This window comes from Athene cunicularia, assembly GCF_003259725.1.
Source record: "Athene cunicularia isolate RWA chromosome 7 unlocalized genomic scaffold, athCun1 chr7_part1, whole genome shotgun sequence".
Taxonomy (NCBI): domain Eukaryota; kingdom Metazoa; phylum Chordata; class Aves; order Strigiformes; family Strigidae; genus Athene; species Athene cunicularia.
In genome coordinates, this window is record NW_020799107.1 from 22,178,691 (window position 1) to 22,198,911 (window position 20,221).

The 20,221-nt window shown below is 35.3% G+C and overlaps 1 protein-coding gene across 2 annotated transcripts; it reads left to right on the top strand.

The window, feature by feature from the left end:
- The first annotated feature begins 4,318 nt into the window (after positions 1 to 4,318).
- Positions 4,319 to 19,846, top strand: LOC113482262 (cytochrome P450 27C1). 2 transcript variants are annotated; one of them, XM_026852747.1, is made up of 8 exons: positions 4,319 to 4,503; positions 6,274 to 6,473; positions 9,085 to 9,294; positions 11,026 to 11,189; positions 14,474 to 14,640; positions 15,415 to 15,493; positions 16,497 to 16,700; positions 19,240 to 19,846. In XM_026852747.1, exons 1-8 carry the CDS (start codon positions 4,394 to 4,396, stop codon positions 19,354 to 19,356), a joined length of 1,251 nt encoding a protein of 416 aa, XP_026708548.1. In that variant the 5' UTR covers positions 4,319 to 4,393; the 3' UTR covers positions 19,357 to 19,846. The 2 variants fall into 2 exon arrangements, with proteins under 2 accessions (XP_026708548.1, XP_026708549.1); XM_026852748.1 differs by lacking the exon at positions 9,085 to 9,294 and having other exon boundaries at positions 4,343 to 4,503.
- The last annotated feature ends 375 nt before the right edge of the window (positions 19,847 to 20,221 follow it).

Consider the following 20,221-nt stretch of genomic DNA (forward strand, 5'->3'; position numbering starts at 1 on the left):
CATTTTAAAGCTATTATTCTAGCTTAAACCAAGATGTACTTTATAGATTTTAAGACTGTTTACCATCTGCCTTTTACTCCTGTAATACTTACTTATTGCTATAGCTACAAGGACTGATGTGCATGTCTAACTTGAGGTAGATATATTTCAGTGGAGTTATCAGTAGTAAAATTAAGCATGTACACAAAACTTAAATGCATTGCAGCCTCAAAAATATAAATGCAGAAAAATAAACAGAAGGAAAACAAAGGCAAATAACTTTGACTCTCACTAGACTTACTTTTCCAGCAGTTTGTTCATAACAAAGTTCTAGAAATGTGGATCCTTCTTGATACTTTCCTGTGTCCTCAAGTTTCACTTGAGCTTCTGATTCAGTTAAAACCAAGGTGGCCTCTTCCACATAATTTCTGAAACTAATCAACGTTTTACAGATTATCACTAACACCTTCGGAATTATGCAGCAATATGTATGAAGACAGAACAAACACTTTTGAACCTGTGCAAAACAAATTGATACACAAGTTGGAGCTCAAGTTCTCTGTGTGTGATTGTAGATCTATGCAGCTGAATTGAGGAAAAACTGTGGTGGGACGCTAGGCGGTTACGGGGCACTGGTTCTTTTCTACAAAAGCAGACACAAGCTGCTTATGGAGTATATCCTATCCAAAAGATAAATCGTTCCGCAATACAAGCAACATCCCTGGATATTGTAATTTGTAGGAACTGTTTGTAAGGTTACTGTGTAAAACTGTTGCTATTTGTATGTGGATGCAGACGTGTTTTCCTTTCATATTACAGGATGATGAGTCGCGCCCGGCGAAGGTGGACAGCAGGAGTTGGGCGAACGAGTGTCCTTCCTCTGTGCAGCGTTTCTTGGATGTTGGCATGGGCAACTGTCTTGCCATAAGGCTGACTCTATCCAAAGATGAATTTTTTTGGTTGGTTGCCAAACATGTGGGTTTCATTCCTAAAAAGTCACAGTGCATCTCCTGGGGCCCTTTCCCCATGTAGTCCAAGTGATTCTAAACCGAGTACTTGTGTTTGAGGGAGCAAAGCGGTGGTTTTCACCCTTTTGCAGCTGTGGATCTGTAACGCTTTCCACTGGCAGTACAGATCTCTGGGAATACCTCAGATGTGTCATTTATTTTGCTTTTCTTCGCCAGACTGCTAGGAAGAGATTCACAGACAACCCCAAGAGGTTCACTGCCTGAAAGTCACTGAAATTAAAAAGAAAAAAAAAAGGAAATAAAAAATAGAAAATGGAAACCAAAGACAACAGGACAGAACTTTCAATGGTTTGAAGATCAAAACTTGAAAGTTAGGATTTACAAAGGGCCTAAAAACATTACAAAGAGACAGAAAACAAGAAAAAAAAATAATCTCATAAGTTGCTTGGGTTTGTCTGTTGTATTTACCATGTAGATTTCTAAAAAGAAGTGTTAGTCTCCTTAGTGTATGATGTGTTTGATGGCAGCCAAACTAGATTGCTAAAGACAAATTGCTCAGCTTAATTGCTTTCTAACCAAGACACATGCAGATGAAACTTCATGACAGCTAAAGCTTTTTGTTGTGTTGTATTTCTTTTTTTCTTTACCTCTGTTGTGGTGGATCTCTGAGGCACTCACCACAGTCTCATAACACTAAAAATAACGCTACCATTGAATTCAAGTTCTTTCACTGTCAAAACAGTGAAAATTATTCAAAATATTACAAGGAATACAAGAGAAGCTAAATAGTACATGCTTTTCGCTACCACTAGCTGATACAGATACTTTCTCCTTTAATGAATGTTATTCATAAAAAGGAAAGTGGGAGGAAGGATAAGGAGGAGTTGTAACATGATACTAGTTTTTATTCTGTTTAGAGTCTCAAAAATCACTTTACAAGTCATGGATGCCCAGTTTGCATACATGCTGGATGCAAATAGGCATTAACTGGATTAATAACAGTCTGTTAAATTTAACAATACAGTGAACATCAGGAATGAATTAATCTGAAACCCTTCGGTAACCAGCACAGCTACTTAAACGATGTCCTTCGGTGCACACAAATATTTGTATGCTATATGCAGAAGGGGTGGGGAAGCCGAGCACTTTTTCACAAAGGGGGTTCTGTTCTCAGTAACATGATTCCAGTTAGCCCTGGCCAAAGCAGTAATGCCTACAGCATTTATGACAAAGGGAAAGTATTTCTAATTTGATGGGGTTAGATCTCTTTTGTCTCATCAGAGCTATGCACGTATAAAGAAAAGAAAGGTGAGGGGGGAGGGTTTGGATGCTGGCAGTTCGGATTTACGATGTGTGAAAGAATGTCTGGTGTGAGAGTGGTATGTGAGACATTGAAGGGCAATATTTTTAAGGTTTGGAACAAGGGAAAGAAAACATATGTTATGATAGAAAATATGGAAGAGAAATTCCAGTCATTTCTTTAAACACGAAGTTGATATGCTGAACATCATTCTGTTGAAAGCAAGAGATGTCCAAATACCTTATCCTTGTCTGTTTCTGGTTTAAAACTAATATTTCATTTATTTGATTGGATGGCTTGGCACTTGATTTATTTTCTGTTGAAGTTTATCCTCCCATGTAAACCTCAACATCAGTGGAAAAACCAAGCTGCTCCATAAATAGCAAAATTTGTTGAACCTGTTTTGTTTGTGACTGGTGACCTGTACCCTCTCACTCCACTGCCTTTTCCTTGCAGCACTTACCTCCCAATTTATGCTTCCCTTTGAAGACTCATGCCCTCAATTCTCTCCCAAGTTCAGTTTCAATATCGCTAAAATATCCCAAGGCAACAGATACTTCGGGTTTTGGGAGTGCTTGTTCATACATTGGTCTGCATGTGGGTTTTGATTAGTAACAGACCAAGTAGAAATGATAACAGTTGAGTTCTTACTGTAGCATTTCCCTCATCAGGATGACTAATATGTGTGTCTCATTTGAACCTAGATGCTGATTTTTGATAAGAGCGTCATTATAAGAGACCTTTAACTCTCTGATAAACTTGACGGAAATTGGCCATTGTGTTCCAAAAGTAGTTAAGAGGAGACTGGCACAGTCCAAAATTGCACAACTCTTGTTTTATTTGGAAACCAGGCAGAGAGTTAGATTTTTTTATAAGCACTTGGTACCATATGCTGAAGAAAGATTCATGTGTCTTGAACTTATTGTTGGCAATTAAACAATTCATCTCTGTAACCAAGACTGATTAAAAAAATATTGCTCATAAGTTAGTTTTGGGTCAACAGTAGACTTTTCACTAGCATAGTTGTATCAAACATCTTTGGTTTATAATCAACATAACTCTTCCAGCAGATGTCTTTGGATTAGATGCAGATAATGTGTGGAAGTTAAACTTCAGTCAGTTTCACTTGTCTTGATACTTTTAACCTGAAATGTAGCTTTAAAATTTAAAAGTTTTCTTAGATCTAAAGTCCTAATAATATCTTTTTAGCAACCCCTTTGCACTTTTTTTCCCCCTTACAATGATGATGTACCGCTACTCCAAGTGAATTTGTGGGAGTTGGGTGTTTCATTTCATGACCATGTCAGAATGTAATTTGTTTGAAATAATAACATTTCATGGGACAGTGATAGCGCAATCTTACTGGAAAAAATTTGTGGTTTTTTTTCTCTCTATATACAAAATCTAATGTTTTCCCATCCTCTTTTTTAATTGCCTATTGCTTGCCTTCAGCTTGAATCATAGAACTTTTGGAAGGAACACCATTCCTTCCCTTTGCAGAGTTAATGTGTCTTTCTGAAGTTCACTGCTGCTGAAGCTGTCCCAGATGCAGTTTTTCACTTGGCTGCTATGCTATCATTGTCCTCAGTTAGGTGCGAGAAACTTATAAGTATTTTTATGTAAAGAACAAAATGGTAGAGTAAGTCTTTATTTACAAAAGACATTGAAAGTAAATTATTGTATCTTTGTATTATACTATTAATTTCACCATATTTTCTTCCATGTTTTTCATTTTTTCATATTCTGTCTAACCTGTTTGATCTGAAGGGATGTATTTTAAGTGCCCCAAGTCCTTTCATCTTCTCAGTGTTTGGTTTCACTCACGCTTTGTGCCTTAGAGCTTTGGGTCTTTTCAGTCAGAGGTCCTGAACAGTGTGACCTCTCTGTTTTCCTTCTGAATATTTCACAGTAATGTTAAGATGCCTTATCCTGGCATTTCAAACCATTCCTTGACTGAAAAGCTGGGGATCAGGCTCTAGATGTGATAGATTGATTCACTATGACAAATTGTCGGGTTTTCTTAGTAATACTTTACTTTTGTTTCTCTTTCTTGGTGACATTGTAGCAAAAACACACTCAGGAATATGGAAAGATCTTCAAGTCTCACTTTGGTCCCCAGTTTGTTGTATCCATTGCAGATCGAGATATGGTTGCTCAGGTCCTCCGAGCAGAAGGTAGAGCACCACAAAGAGCTAACATGGAATCCTGGCAGGAATACAGAGATTTACGAGGGAGAGCTACGGGACTTATTTCTGCGTAAGTGTTATTATTCCTTCATTTTCTTTATCTTCTTGTTAAAGTTTAGTGATATTCTGAAGGACTGTACAGGTCATCTGTGAATTCAGGCTTTTCTGTGTGGGCAAATTAGTGTGTCTAGTGGAGGGAAGACAGTAGGAATTTATGGTGAATTGTCTTTTCTGCTGTAAATTTTCAAAGGGATGGTAATGATGCGTAGTTTGAATGTGGAGTAAGCTACCTTGCATAAAACATTCTTGGGGAATGTGTATCAACTAGAGTTGTCTGAGCTGACTCACCTACCTGGAAGCAGTATTACAGAACAGGGCTTACTAACTTTGGCACAATGCTGCACAAATGTGGTGCTTCAGATCCAGAGTGTTGCATCCCCTTGGCAGTGTGCTGCGTGGACCTGTTGGCTCAGGTTGGCTTTAGCTTTATTATTCACCAAAGTGCCGCCTCAGTAGATTAATGCAGAGAAGTCACTGTATGGAAAATTCACATGATCCAGACTGTTGCATCCCCTTGGCAGTTTGCCGTGTGGACCTGTTGGCTCAGGTTGGCTTTAGCTTTATTGTTTGCTGAAGCCCTGCCTCAGTAGAATAATGCAGAGAAGTCACTGTATGGTAAATTCGCACTTTAGTGCATCCCCTTGCAGATATTTCTGTATGTGGCTGATTATAGAAGAGTTATTTGTCTTTAAAGCTTGTATAAACTGGCAGTGCATGTGGGTGTGGTTAATTGCCACTGGGAACTACTCACAGTCCCCACTGACATAGAATGTTTATTTAGAGGGAAGCTAATTTCCTGAGTCATGGACAGTCTGTTTCTTTCATGGTGGCAGAAGGCATTATGTATTGCACTGCAGACTCAAATCTTAAGATGCAGTTCAGAGTCAAACTAATAGTTCCTTGATATTTTGTGAAATGAGATCTTAAATCAAGAGATAGTCAGAAAATGTCTGTTGAAGAGATTAAATCCTTTTGCTGGCCAATAAGTTTCTGTAACTTGCAGCAGCATTGCTCCAGGTGACAAAATTTAATGGGAAATACATAGCAATTTAAAATAAATGCATAAAATACAATTGTCTGTCTTCAGAAGACAATTGAGAAGTATCCCTGGAACCACTGTCCCCAAATACTCTGCTCATATGAAGCACGCAGATGCTGCAATTCAGATTTTTAGTCTTCAGCACAAAGATTTCAATAGATAGCTCAACTAAAGGAGAATCTAGCTGTAAAATGTTTTTCTATAGCTACGTCTGCTATCCTATTACTTTGTAGGTTTAGAATTAAGGTAACATAGCAATGTATCAGTAATGGAATTTATGGTATTAGCTCAAATCATTGATTTGCCACATCTGAATTTGATACTTTGGTAATTAAGCACCAATTCTAGGTAAAAGCAATTTTAGAAATTATCCATTCAAATATTCATTTAAAGTAATTTTAATAAGAAAATGTCGCTAATTTCTCATGTTAACTACTACTGAAATACTAATATAGAGTCAAATTCAGAACACTGAGTGGACAAGTTCTGTCACTCAAACCAGAGATTGACTTACACGTGTACATACATATTACAATGCTGAAATTTAACGAGGATAGGCATAATGAGGACATAGAGAAAAAAAATGTATGAGCATAATACCAAATATACATTATCATCTCCATTTCACCACTTGCTTTCATTTGACATGAAAAATCCTAAACAGTTTCAGTGAGGATCTCTTACCCAGCTGATGGTTGTTAAGGAAAACTGTGTATGGACATTATTAATAATTTCTTCTAGGGAGGGGGAACAATGGCTAAAAATGAGAAGTGTACTGAGGCAAAAAATTCTGAAACCCAAAGATGTGGCTCTTTACTCTGAAGGAGTCAATGAAGTTATCACAGACTTAATTAAAAGAATCCACACCCTCAGAAGTCAAGAGGACGATGGGGAAACAGTGACCAATGTTAACAACATTTTCTTCAAGTATTCAATGGAAGGTAAGTGCAGCCTGTATAACATCTGTAAAGAGAGTGGGTGTAAAGCAGCATGCTTATGGTAAGGCATTTTTGTCAAATGCCCAGTGCCCCATTATGATTAATCTGAAAAGGGAAGCTTGATATTCTGCATTCAGGTCTCTTCTTGCTCTGCAGTAGATATCAGTAGAATTCCTTTTGTACAGTCTGAGAGATCTAAGAGATGATACCTTGTATTAAGGGACAGTTCCTGTGAAAATGCTGGTATGTAGGCCAAAGGTACAATGAAGACCCAGAGCAGTTTCAGTACTCTGTAATTCTGTATTAATTTCTAGAGAGTAAGGGTGTTGACACTCTAACTGTGACTTCTAAGACATGTTATTTTAACAACATAGTGGCCAAATTCCGGGTGGGAGATCACCGTGTAATGTATCTAAATTCTGTTCATAGCTTAGTGTGGGAAAAGGTACTGCTCTCCCCTGCCTACACATGCCAAGTGTGGGATTGTTACGTTTGCCTTAAAATCATCTGCTGGCTACCATTAATTGAGGGAAGGATAAGCCCAACTTCAGCCTGAGCTAGTATGGCATTTCCTGTGTTCTTACAGAAATCTGGTGATTCATATTCATGCATTCCTTTGACTGACTGCATACAACCTGATCTTGTTATATGAAGTGTCTTTTAAAAACATTGGCTCTTTGCTGACAGGCAGATGAATAATTTGAGATTTTCAAGAACTTCCAAATTGCTCACCTATGGAGGTGCTGTATCAAATTGCTGGCTGACTGTTTGGTAAACTAACCTGAGACTGTTCTATGTTAATAGTGTCTAAAAATGGCATTAAACTAAGAGTTACCAGTTTTATGGAATTTTAAACTCTGAGCCTACAGATTCACTTTTAACTGATGGGTTAGCTTAAATTCTTCACATTCTTTTAGCTTTTCATTTATAACTTGTGCCTGGCACATACTTTTTTCCTATATGAATTGCAGTGTTAATTAACTTAGACTGTCAAATGTCCAGGGAACCAATGCATAAGATTTTTTTTTTAAAGGATCATATAAAGATCAAAAAAGCATGCATAAGAACTAGCAGTTGCTGAAAGAGGCACAAGAGAAATAAAAGGCACAGAAAAATATCTTCTCAGGGAGGAAATTAGGGAAGGAAGAGTGAATTGAAAATAGCCAGATTTTAAAATTATTTTTGTCAATAAAGAAGAAATACAAAGCAAAGAACAGGCAAAAAGAAAAGTTTCTTTATATATATATATATATACACACACACACACACACACACACATACACACATGAGAATTTATTGAGAGTTTAGTGGAGGAGAAGATCAAGGTTAAACATCATTATCTCTTGTACCTGTTTTTAATGGGAAAAACAGAGAAAAAAGATACTAGAGTGTTAATAGACCAGTTATTCTATCTAGTTGACACTTATTCTAATATTTCCTGGAAGGATGTGGACAAACTGTTAACTAAAGAATTTAAAAGCACAAAATTTATTTAAAAATATTTGATTTGATACAAATAACTTTGATAAATTATCTAAATGCCTTTTTGAATTACCCAGCTGCCCCACTGGATTTTAGAAAAATCATTAAATAAGGTTATCGTGATAATAAGAATGCTTTTTATAATCCACTATGTGATATTTTCACAAATAAACTGGGTAATATGATCTAGATTTTGCAAGCTGGGAACAAAAATTGCTAGAAACTTGTGTTGAGGAAGTAATTAAAAAATGCTTTGCTGTCAAACTGAGAGAACGTTTTGGCTAACTCCAGTAGGGTAGTTTCTGGCTGAGTTCTCCCTAGTATTTGATAATTTGGGTACGTTTATAAAAACTGAGCTGAGAGATTTCAGGGACACTAATGGATGGGTAAGATTTAACTTGTTAACTGGAAGAAATGATCCAGCATTGATGATGATGATGATGATAATAATAATAATAATACAATAAAATGTATATTAAATATTGTTCTTTGGGTGCAGAAATGGTATTTCTAACAGGGATAACTACAATACTGAAGAAAAACATCTGAGGAAATAATAGCAAGTGAGGAAAAAGAGACAAGTCAATATTGTTACATGCAACAGTGTCACACACTTGCTGTGTTTCAGAACCACAGATACTGTGTGCAGTAAAATCACTGTCTGGAGTGTAAGCTCCTTATCCATTTATGCCTACTCAGTGTTAGTTTACTACCAGCATATGATGAATAAAGGCACAGCCACTGCTTAGAACTCCTGCATTATCACCAGTTATCAGAAATGGCTTTGGACTTGTATGTCCCTGTGTGTTCAGAGGCCAGCACAGCAGGCTCAGGATTTGTGGTGCAGTGCAAAACACAGCAAGCATGCTGGAGGGCTCCTCTACTTCTGGTGGAATTCCTGGCTGTCTTCTCATGCTGAGCATTTTATTGACATAGTAATAACCACTGTCTGGCTACAATGTTTAGCTGAAATTCTTTGCTGTGTTTTACATTTCTATTTTGTCTTCTTCCAACTGCAGCAATAATAAACATTTTTAGATGGTAATTCCATTATGTTAGCATTGTAATTCCTTAAATTACTAATATGTATATATACATCTGTATAGCAAATTCTTTGATTTCGTATGTGCAGGTGTGGCAACTATTCTGTATGAATGCCGGTTGGGCTGCCTGGAAAACAACGTCCCACAGCAGACTGTTGAATATATTGAGGCTCTGGAGTTGATGTTTAGTATGTTTAAGACCACTATGTATGCAGGTGCTATTCCCAAATGGCTTCGTCCACTTATTCCAAAACCCTGGAGAGAGTTCTGCAGATCCTGGGATGGACTCTTCAAATTTAGTAAGGTTTAGTAGTAGAAAAGTTCAGCTGTATTTCTGCAGGTTCTGTGTGTGTTTGAACGGAACTTGCTGCATTTTTCTTCTACAATTATAAGAAGACATTGTGGCAGAAGTAAGTTCCATATTAAATGCAGAGTGGCCAAGGGAACTGTTTTAAATAATACTCTACTGAAAAATAATTTTACCAGTGCACTTTAAATATTCCCCTATCTTATACTGCTCTTTTTTAAATTTGTCTTCATCTGTTTTGTCACCCAGTCCTCGCTCCCGGAGTGAGTTCTTTACCGAGGCTTTATCTTAAGCCACTCAAATTTTAGTGGGGGTAGTTTTGTTGACTTCGGCAAATTTTCAATCAGGCACTTTGACAATCACCACTAAAACTAACTAGAAAGTTAAAAAATTATTCTCTAGCTATTAATTAAACTCTTTGTGAAGTTTATATATACATATACAAGCATGTAAATTGACATAGAATACACTGCTGTACTGCAATATGTTTTTTTCTAAATAAAGCATTTCAAGCTACTATATGAATCAGCTTTCATGTAAGTAAGAAGAAAGAGTTGTCTTTGGAATATGTATTTTGTATTAATATTCTGGAGTGTTAAAAAAAACGGAACCCCCTTTCCCTCTCCATTGTTAGCTGCATATATTTTTTGATTTATTTTATTAGCACTATTTGTCTAGGTGGGCCTGTGAAAGTCTTCTTGAGAGTAGATTCTTTAGTTTCTTAACTTTTAATATGCCTAATATGCTTAATTTTTAATATGCATTGATCTGTACCTGTAGTAGGCATTAGGGAATCCATTTAATGCTCATACAGGTGTGTCTTCTGTGAAACATGTACTTTTTTACACTGTCACTTTTAAATTATTTCCTATGATAAAGTATTCATGTTCCCTTTTGTGGCTTAAAAACAACAGCAGACTTCAGCTTTATCATGACAGCAGCTGAAAAACTGTTCTTGAGGAATTTGTTCTGTTAGAAACTTGTCTGGTTTTTTAATCCCTTTATGAAAAAGAAATTTAAATGCTGAAAATCACTGTATGTGATGTGTGTATTTGTGGAGTTTTCATAAGGGAACATGTTGTTTCTAGTTCACTTCTGTAAGCTCATTCTGCGAGGCATTAGCTTTCAGAGGAGTTTTCCTCTTTTTAAAGCCCTTGTTTCACTGAAGATGCTGTTTGTAGTCACTAAAGTATAAATGGGAATGTGGGTGAGCTTGGTCAAAAGGCCATTCGCTGAAGTTTTTCAATTTTTGTAATTACCTGGTGCTCCTCATCTTTGTCTTCAGTGTAATTCAGTTCTGTGGCTTCAACCTTCTGGTTGCTGCTAACATTTTGTAGCAGCCTCTGTGTTCTGAGGGGCATCATGCTCTGCAGAGTTCACCACTTCTTGCAGAGTCATCAGAAAACAAGCTAGGTGGATGTAAAAACTTGACCTTGATCTTCACTCACTGTCAGAAACTGTAGTCTCTTGTGTCCGTCCTTTGTGCTCAGCATTCTCATGCTGTGAGCTACCAAGGTTCCTATAAGCTTAGTCTTTCCTTACCAGGAGTACCCAAGGACCTCCACCACCCCTTTATTATCTTTTCCCTGAGAAAATAGATTCTTTTTTTTTTTTTTTTTTTGGCTATGTAGTGTAGTGTAAGGGAGAAATGTCATTACTGAAAATGGAACCAGAAGAAAAGTAAAAATGGAGGATTAATTTTTTTTTTTTTTTAATCCCAAAGGTCAAATCCATGTTGACAACAAATTGAAGACCATTCAGTCTCAGCTGGACCAAGGCAAAGAAGTGAATGGTGGGCTACTTACATACCTCCTAGTGAGTAAGGAACTTACTTTGGAAGAGATCTATGCCAATATGACTGAAATGCTTCTGGCTGGAGTGGACACAGTAAGCTTATTATCGTTTCTCTTGTGCACAGTTGTTTTTGTAAACCAGTAACATTCACAGCTATCTTTAGGGGGGTTATGTTGTTTATAAGGACATAATTTCTGACATATTTAAGTCATGACATCTTTAAAGCGATAGAAAATACAGCACTGTGTAATCTCTCTACTGGAACGAAGTCAGTGTTCTCTTCTAGCTTTGGTTTACAGGAACCCATCATTTGGGAGTCGGTTCCACAGTTTATTAAACAGATAAAATAACAATTGTCTTTATATTAGGCTTGAATTTCATGCATTTTCTTTTAGTAGTTTGAATATCAGGTTTGTATTTGTACTTCTTTAGGTAGATGACAATAGGAAAGACAACTGAAAGTTAGTAGGAAAAAATTAACCTATAAATGCATATGTAGAATTTGGTAATTTTCACATGTGGCTAATTACATCAACTGGGGTACACATTATGAATCACATTATGGTTTCTGCTTCAGTCCATTAGGAGGGGGATGTTAGGCCAGCACTAATGTGGGTAAGGTAAGTTTACGCATGCTTGTGCTGACATAGTCTGAGGCAGAGAGCTGTGGTAGTGGGGCTCAGTATATATGTTAACACCTAGTGAAGTGTTTTAAGGAGCTATCTTTCCTTATTTTTCTGATTTGTCATCTAGAGCATTTGAAGAAACATTAAGTTCATGTATATATCTTTCATTTCTCTTATTCCTATCACACGAAATCAGTGTAGCTTAGTATTCACTGCAGCATGGCAACCAGAAGAATAAAAGATAAAAATGAGTTGTTATATTGTATATAAAATGTATATGGTGTTATTTAGAATATCAATGAACACTATTATTGTAACTGAACAATTTTTTAAAAGACATCTATATGAATATGATAAAGAAAGTGCTGTGTAGTCCTGTGTTTAATACTCTTATGGTAGAAAAGATTAAAATAAGTAAAAAAGCAAAGTAGCCTTAAAGAAAAAAGACTCTCCGGATAATTGAATTCAGATTTTTTTTATTTAAGAAAGTTTGTAAGGTTTCTAAAGAAAACAAAGAAATCCCCAACAATAATACTTTTGAATTCCAAAATAAAGAGCATATGTAAAACTTATTCATATGCTGAAGATTATTACATTGGTTAAATATCCTAAGGGCTTATGAGTTTGGAGAGCTTTTTGATGTTTGGTTCGTAAGTAAAGCACAGTTATACATCCCATTCATTTTAAAGTCTTTCAGATCATTAATTTTACATTTTTAGTGTGTGACAGTTTTCATTAAAATAAAAGGACAATGTTCAAGTTCATGCCAACAAGAGTTTCTCTTTCCATTTGACTCAGCTTTCTCAGCTGGCGACAGTCTTTTTGTGAGAGGACAGTACTTCTGATTTCTTCATTTCCAAGCACAAGACAGGGATTTTTTTTTTCCCCTATTGCTGTCACTTCAGATCTCTTTTTATTATAGAAACTGAAAGAGGTTTAGAGGATTATAAAAGCTTTCAACAAAATTGTAAGGCAGTTTTTGGCTACAAAGCATTTTGGCTGTCCCTGGAACAGTGCTAATTTTTAAGAGGTTATGAAGGAGCTGGGAACCTGGGAAGAAACAGTGTTTATATCAGAGAAGTTCTGTATACAGCTGGCACAATTGCCAGCTCCTCTGAGCTCTGAGAGGAAGAGAACAGGGTTGCATTTTAGCAAGGGACAGCCACTCAATATTACAAGAAGAAAAAAAGAAATGTTCCGAGAATACTTCTAGCATTATACCTCAGTTTGAAGACAAGGAATAGAAGGTCACCATCATGATGAATTTGCATTCTGAATTCATCTTAAATGTAAGCCCCAAATAAGACATTTCCAGAAGTTGGGTTTTTTACCCATACAGTGCTTATAACCTTAAGCTTTGTTGTGGTAATGAATGAGAAGCTGAAAATAAAACTGTTGCCTGCTTAAAAAGTGAAACTGTTTTTCATTATACAAGTTGAAAAAAACACATTTAAAAATAATTCAAGCAAATTACAGTAGAGGTTACAATTTTTGTCTCTTAAATGCTGTAAGATACTAAGCACAACACAGGTAAGGAACAGTATGATTGCATTGTCACTTTCTCTTCCATACTTACTCAGAAATACTGAAAATGGTAAACTTTCTGTCTTCAGTGATCGTTGTGAGGGAAATGGGCTCAAGCAAGGCCATTTGCTTGACCTTAATGTCTTGGGTGCAGCTCATACGTAGAAGCAAAATGTCCTGAGTCTGTCTAGTGTTTGACTGGGATAGTCCCTGAAATTCAGGTAGCTTAAACAGAGAGATTTATGATTAAATGAATGGTAAATACTGGATCACAAAAACTTAGAGTTGAAATACTTTACTTAGTGCTATGCTAATACAGGTGGAGTGAGTTCATGCTCTCGAGTGTGTTCTAAATCACAAATGTGCATTGAAGTGCAATTTTGCAGCTGAGGTCAAAGAGGATTAGATGATGGGTTCCTTTAAATCATCTTGTGCTCCAAGTTGAACTGTCTCCTCCTTGTGTTCTGTTTCTTCCTTCGTAAACAATATTTTTAAATTATTTTTCACACAGTACCCATTTTCTGGAGCTTTGATGATTATTAGAATCATTAATTATGGACAGGGAGTGTATTTTACATTTTGGGGCCATGGGACCACTTTAAATATATAAGCTCCTCTTTGAGCTTCCTTAAGAAAGCTTTCAATAAGATGTTGAATTTCAGTCAAGTGGAAATTTTCAAGAGGTAGAAAGTGCCAACTGTGGAGTGGCATTGCTTACCAAAGGATAAAGTATAATCTTAGCAGTGATAATATCAATTCTGTTGTGAGGATGCTATGAGGAGACCACTATATGCTTAGAAGGGCTTGGTAGTGTTCTGAGTAGTATTCTCTTATCTGGTTTCCTGTGAAATGTTTTTGTTGGGAATGTAAAACTCATATTGAAAACTGTTAACTTAATCCATTGCTGTTTAGAGTATTTATGTTCCAGTATTATTTATGTAGCTTTGTTTGCATTTGTTTTTTATGTTGTTTTTATATTTCACTGGGAAACTATCAGCATGGATTGTTTTGATATGTGGGGGATTTTTAGATGGAAAAGGGATGAAGGAGGGCATGGTGAAGTCTGACAACATCCCACTGAGTCCAGATGTGAATCACTGCCAGTCTGTTTTATAACTTTAAATGTATAAAACACACAGTTGAAAACTGGTTGGGTTTTTTGGTTTGAAATTAATTTTTAATCTAATCTTGTTGGACTTCATAATGATGGTTATGGTTTCTTCTTAGACTTCTTTTACTTTGTCCTGGGCAACATACTTGTTGGCAAAGCACCCTGAGGTTCAGCAATGTGTTTATGAGGAAATAGTCAATAAGTTGGGGAAAGATCAAGTTCCTGTTGCTCATGATGTCCCAAAATTGCCTTTGATTAGAGCTGTGCTGAAAGAAACCTTGAGGTAAGTAGCAGACAACTTCAATAATTAATTAAAAAAATTAATTCCATGTAGTTGTAATGGATTTTGAGTCCATGCTAATGTTTGTATTCAGTTGCTTGCTGCTTCTGCTTTTATTTATTGTAGCAGTATTGTGTCCAAGGATGCCTAAGCAATGACATTTGATATATTACATAATGTTTAATGTTTTTAAGTATGGTAGAAGTACTATCACATATGTAAGACGTCTATTAAGGTGGGCAATTGAAAGCTTAATTTTTGCCTTTTAAGTATTAGTCTGTATGATGGACTGTAAGAACGTCTACCCCCACACTGGTACTTTGCAGTGCCACTACAATAATTTTAAGCTTCTTGACTTAAATTGAAGGCATGTGACATGCTTTTTTTATATGCTTATACCAAACATTCATAGTGAGGTGAGGGGAGTAAGCAGATTTTAGAGAAAGCATCAGCAAGGATTTTTCAGCTCCTAGTAGTGCTAAAGCATCTCCAGCTTGACCAATTGATTGAATGTTTGTACATGGTTAAAGCAAATAAATACATGAACCAAATACCAATATGAACCAAACCTCCAGTTACTAGTAAATAACTTTTCTCAGGCTTTAATCATATTCTTATAGATGATTCAAGGTCTTTGAATCTCCAAGGTGTTCTGTACTTTTGAAACCCCCTTTTGCTGTGATTGCATATTGTATATTTATGAATGCAAATTGAATCCTAACTTTTTAAGTTGTATCAGTTATTATTGTTGAACTTCTCATAAATATTTGCCTCTAGGTTATATCCAGTATTGCCAGGAAATGGAAGAGTGACTCAAAAAGACTTGATCGTTGGAGGATACTTGATACCTAAAGGGGTAGGTTCTACTGCAGTCCTCTGCAGAGAACAGTTTAATTTTTGTGTATGAAATGTGATCTGTTACAACATGTATACAGTTCATTGATTACAGAAGATTTCACCAAGCTAGAGCATTAAGACCAAAGTATTTCAATAACACCCATTTATATGACAAAAATGGATTTTCTAATTGACTTCTTGTTGTTGGTTTATCTTTTTTTAGATTTGGGTCCTCAACCACTAATCAAATTTGCCATCATGACTCATTCTTAATATTCTTGATAGTGGAGTCTATTAATAACATCTCTGTGCAACATTACAACTTGAATTAAAAAAGCATGAATTTCATTATTTTTGCAGTTTTCTAATTATTTGCCTGTTAATTCCCTTTGTAGGAGTTTAATTTCCTTTTTAAATTATGAATCCTTTATACTATTCAAAGATTACACAGAGATCATGGAAGAACTGTATGGCTCCATTTTAAATGACAGCACTTCTGTGTTAAAGCAATGTAATTTTAAAACAGTCAGGATTCTTAATTGTTAATATGATTACTTAAATGTTATTCCACACACATCTCCCTCCCTGCATTTATTTGGAAACCTCATCACATCAATTACGGCTGTTTTTTTTTTTTTTTTTCCTGAGGTGGTGTGGGGTTTTTTTCTTTCCCATCCTTCACTTTTAACTTTTTCATTGTCTTATATCTCTCTTCTCCCTTCCTCTCATATTATCTTTTTGAGACAATTACCAATACTTGTGACTTTTGTTCCCATCTCCTTCCCCACTGCATCTTCTCTAATATATCCAGCAACATTTAAAACAATTTTAAGATTATTTTGTTTGACCAGTTGAGAAAGGGATCTGATTTTCTAGGTATCATTTTCTCTTCTAAAATTACTCAAAGATACTTAATTTTTATCATCTCATATTGCAGAAGTTACAGTAATTGCAAATGCTTTTTTAAATTTTTCTAATGTGTATTTGAATAAGCTAAATAGAAATATAATGTATTTCCTTAGACGCAGCTGGCACTCTGTCATTATACTACTTCATACAGTGAAGAAAATTTCTCAATGGCAAATGAGTTCCGACCTGAGCGCTGGCTGAGGAAAGATAATTTGGACAGAGTAGACAATTTTGGTTCCATCCCCTTTGGTTATGGCATTCGAAGTTGTATAGGAAAAAGAATTGCAGAGCTGGAAATTCATCTTGCACTGATTCAGGTTAGAACTATGTGACAGCATTACAAGAAGAAAAATATATTGGTATGATTCTTTTCTATGTATACCATTTCTGGATATCTTAGAGTGCTCAAAAACTTTGTTTTGGAGTGTTGTCTAGCATACTCATCCTGCAAAGGCTTAAAATATTGAATATAATCATGCTTGAAATGTAGCATGCTAGTTAAAGTACATTGCAAAAGAAAAAATCTTTATAGTACAAATGAAATAAAACTAAAGGTAAGATTGTTAAGGAAATATATGGATGTAGTACAGAAGGTTTCTGTAAGCATTGGAAGTCTCTCTTAATGTATATTAGAATAGTTGCCTGCTCAGTTTCAGTATTTTAGTTATGAAGAATTCAGTAATTAAAAAGATGTGAAATAGGTTTTTTTATCCTTGTACTGACCCCAGTGTTATATCAAATAGTAGAATTTTTCTATATTCTGTGGTTTTCCACCCCTTCTTGTTCCTTCTCCTAACTTTATTACCATTTTAGATATACATAATTTATAGTTATGTAAGTAGTTAGTGCATATTGATATATACTGTTTTCCATTGCTTCATATCATAAAAAAAGCTTTCCCAACAGCTGCTACATTTTTTGTCATTTACAAGATACCCTTTTACTCAAATACTGAGACCAGATTGTGCAATCAAAACTCAAAGATTTGGAAACTATTAATAGATACTTAACTATATATATATATACTTATTATATGTATTGACAGCAAAGTTTGATTGAATTTGCCTTAGAAATTCCTTAAGTAAACTCCTAGAGCAATCTCTGAACAATTAGCATCTGTCTTTCAGAACTCAGAGTGAGATAGCTCTCAGGTGGCATCTTTTTGAAAAGGAGGATCAGGGAAATGTAATAGAGAGCCTGCTTTTGTTTTCTAGAAAGAAACTATAACAAAATAGCACACAACCTATTTTCAAGCATCAAGATGATATTTAAGTGATTTAAAAATAGAAACACATGAAGCATAGAGCTGATCAAAGAGAAATTGTTTCAGACCAGTCTGATTTCTTTCTTTGACTTGATCACTTACCTAATGTGGATGTAAAGTAAATCATGTATTCTGACTTCAGGAAGTATTTTCACATCCTATACATTGTTCTCACGACTAAATTGATAAAATCTGTTCCAGACGGAAGTATCTGTAAAATGCATGCACAACTGGTTAGCAAAAAAGAAATAGCTGGAGGCGGTAGCTGTCTAATATTTGCTGTTGAACTGGGAAAGCGTTTAATTAAAATTCTGTAAGAGTCTGTCCTGTATTTGATTTAGGTTGGTATTTTCATTAACAGTGTAAATGGTGGATTAGAGAATTTAGAGTTTGCATAGGATACCAAGCTGACATGAACTGAGTTAGAATCAGAGGATGTGAATACAAAATTAAAAAAAACTGAAGATATATTCCAGAATCAACACAAAATTGCTCTCTAAGGACAGTTGTAAGTTACTGCTCTTGAGAAGAAATCAAATGCATAAATACAGATTGCTGACGAACTGTGTAATTAGTACCGTAGAAAGACTGGAATGATACAGTAAAAAATCAGTCAGCAATAGTGATGCTAATTCTGACAAGGCAGTGTAATTCTTGGGTATCTTAACAGTATTATCAAGCATGTCGTATGTTAGAAAGAGGAGCTAAATTACTCAGTCTCACCAAATACTGAATCCTCAGCTAGACAGTGATACACAACTGACTTGATGCACTTCATTTTAACAACAATATAATAAAATTGGAGGAAATTTGGCAGACAGGATAACAAGAATTAGAGGTTTGAAAAAGAAGAATGAGATAAAAATTTGATCAAACATCTAACACTGAAAAGGTAGTTATGTTCAAGAAAATAATGCATTGTTTATCATGCTTACTAGGAGAAGGTTAAGAGAAGATTGCTTAGTTTATAGGAAAAAATGTTTGAGATTTAATATTAGGAAAAGTTGAGGATGTTGAGGTATTTTCCATGTATGGAAATAGAGGTTTAATGTAGAGATAACCTGCGTGATTGAATTATAGTGATTCTGTTCAGGAGAGATTCTAATATTTGACTCCTTGAATTACGATTGTTTCACTTGGTGTGCTGAACAGTTGCTGTCTCATGATTGTTTTGTTTCCTTCTGCCCAGGAAGAGGAGTGTTGCATGGGATTGGGATTCTTTTATTGCTTTGTTTTATAGTTTAATATAGTGATTTATATTGAAGTAAAAAACATGTAGAGAGGAAGCTCACAAGATTTGAAAGAAGCCATAGTTTCTTTGATAGCTCAGGCTGCTTAATCTAGTTGTGTGGAAATTCTTCAGAAAGGACTGGCTGAGTCCTCAGTCAGAGGAGGAAGATTTTTAACTATAATAATCTTCACCTTGTAACAACTATTTTTTCTTTACTCTGTGGGAATCACAGAACTTAAACTCCACAGAACTGGCAACAGAAATTTTGTTTGTGACAGTCTGTTTTGTTGTCTTTTCCAAAATCTAATCTTCATCTGTAATTTTGCAACTTTCCTAATACTTGTCCTGTTTATATTCACAGTTGCTTCAGAATTTTGAGATCAAAATTTCTTCCAAAACCGAACCAGTTCATGCCAAAACCCATGGACTTTTGACTCCTGGAAACTCCATCAATGTGAGATTTTCTGATCGAAAGTGAGACTCAGATGTTTTAGGAATACTTGTATGATGTTCATGGGAGCAGACTTGCATCTTGTGGATGTTTAATCATGCATGTTCTCTGGTTTGTAGGTATTTGGTAAAATGATCAAGTATTATGTTCTGCCCTAGTTCTAGCAGTACATAAGAGAAATTACCTCTCCTGTAATAATAGATAACTACACATAAGAAAACATATACTGAAAATATTCCTTCTTGTACTAGGAATCTCCTTTTACCTGTAAAGATTTCTAGTAATAACAACACATGCATTGAAAAAAAACTAAATTAAATTCAGATATGGCAGTATCATTTAATGGTTTTGTTACACTGCTTTGTCATAAAAGTAAGCTACTCAGCGAGTTTATTTGTGAGCAAGAGGATTACTATATAATATGTGAAAATTAGCTGCATTTATGCATTTGTGTTTTCCTGTTTCTTGTCCTCCAGTGTTTTTTAAAAATTTCCACCTAACATTGAAATTATGAGATCATTTTTCTCTTGTCTGTAAAAGTATTTACTCTGTGTGTATTAAAAAATTAATACAGTAGTATGAAAAGTAAAGATAGAAATACAATTTGTCACTTGGTTTAGACTCAAAATACAGAACAATTAAAAATTATCCAAACATAATCCCCGTAAAATGTTTTTATATAAATTTTTTTAAAAAATAAAAATCTTAAAAATAAAAGTTTAAATGTCACATTGTAGGATTATGAACCCAGACATTGTCCTCTTTGCCAAAGTATAAGCTGAGTGGAATAGCACAAGCCACTTTCTCTGTTCTAGCTAATATTATGCCAAAACCAAATGTAAATAATAAAAATGAAGTAGTTGTTACATTTTTATCATTGTAACATGCTGAA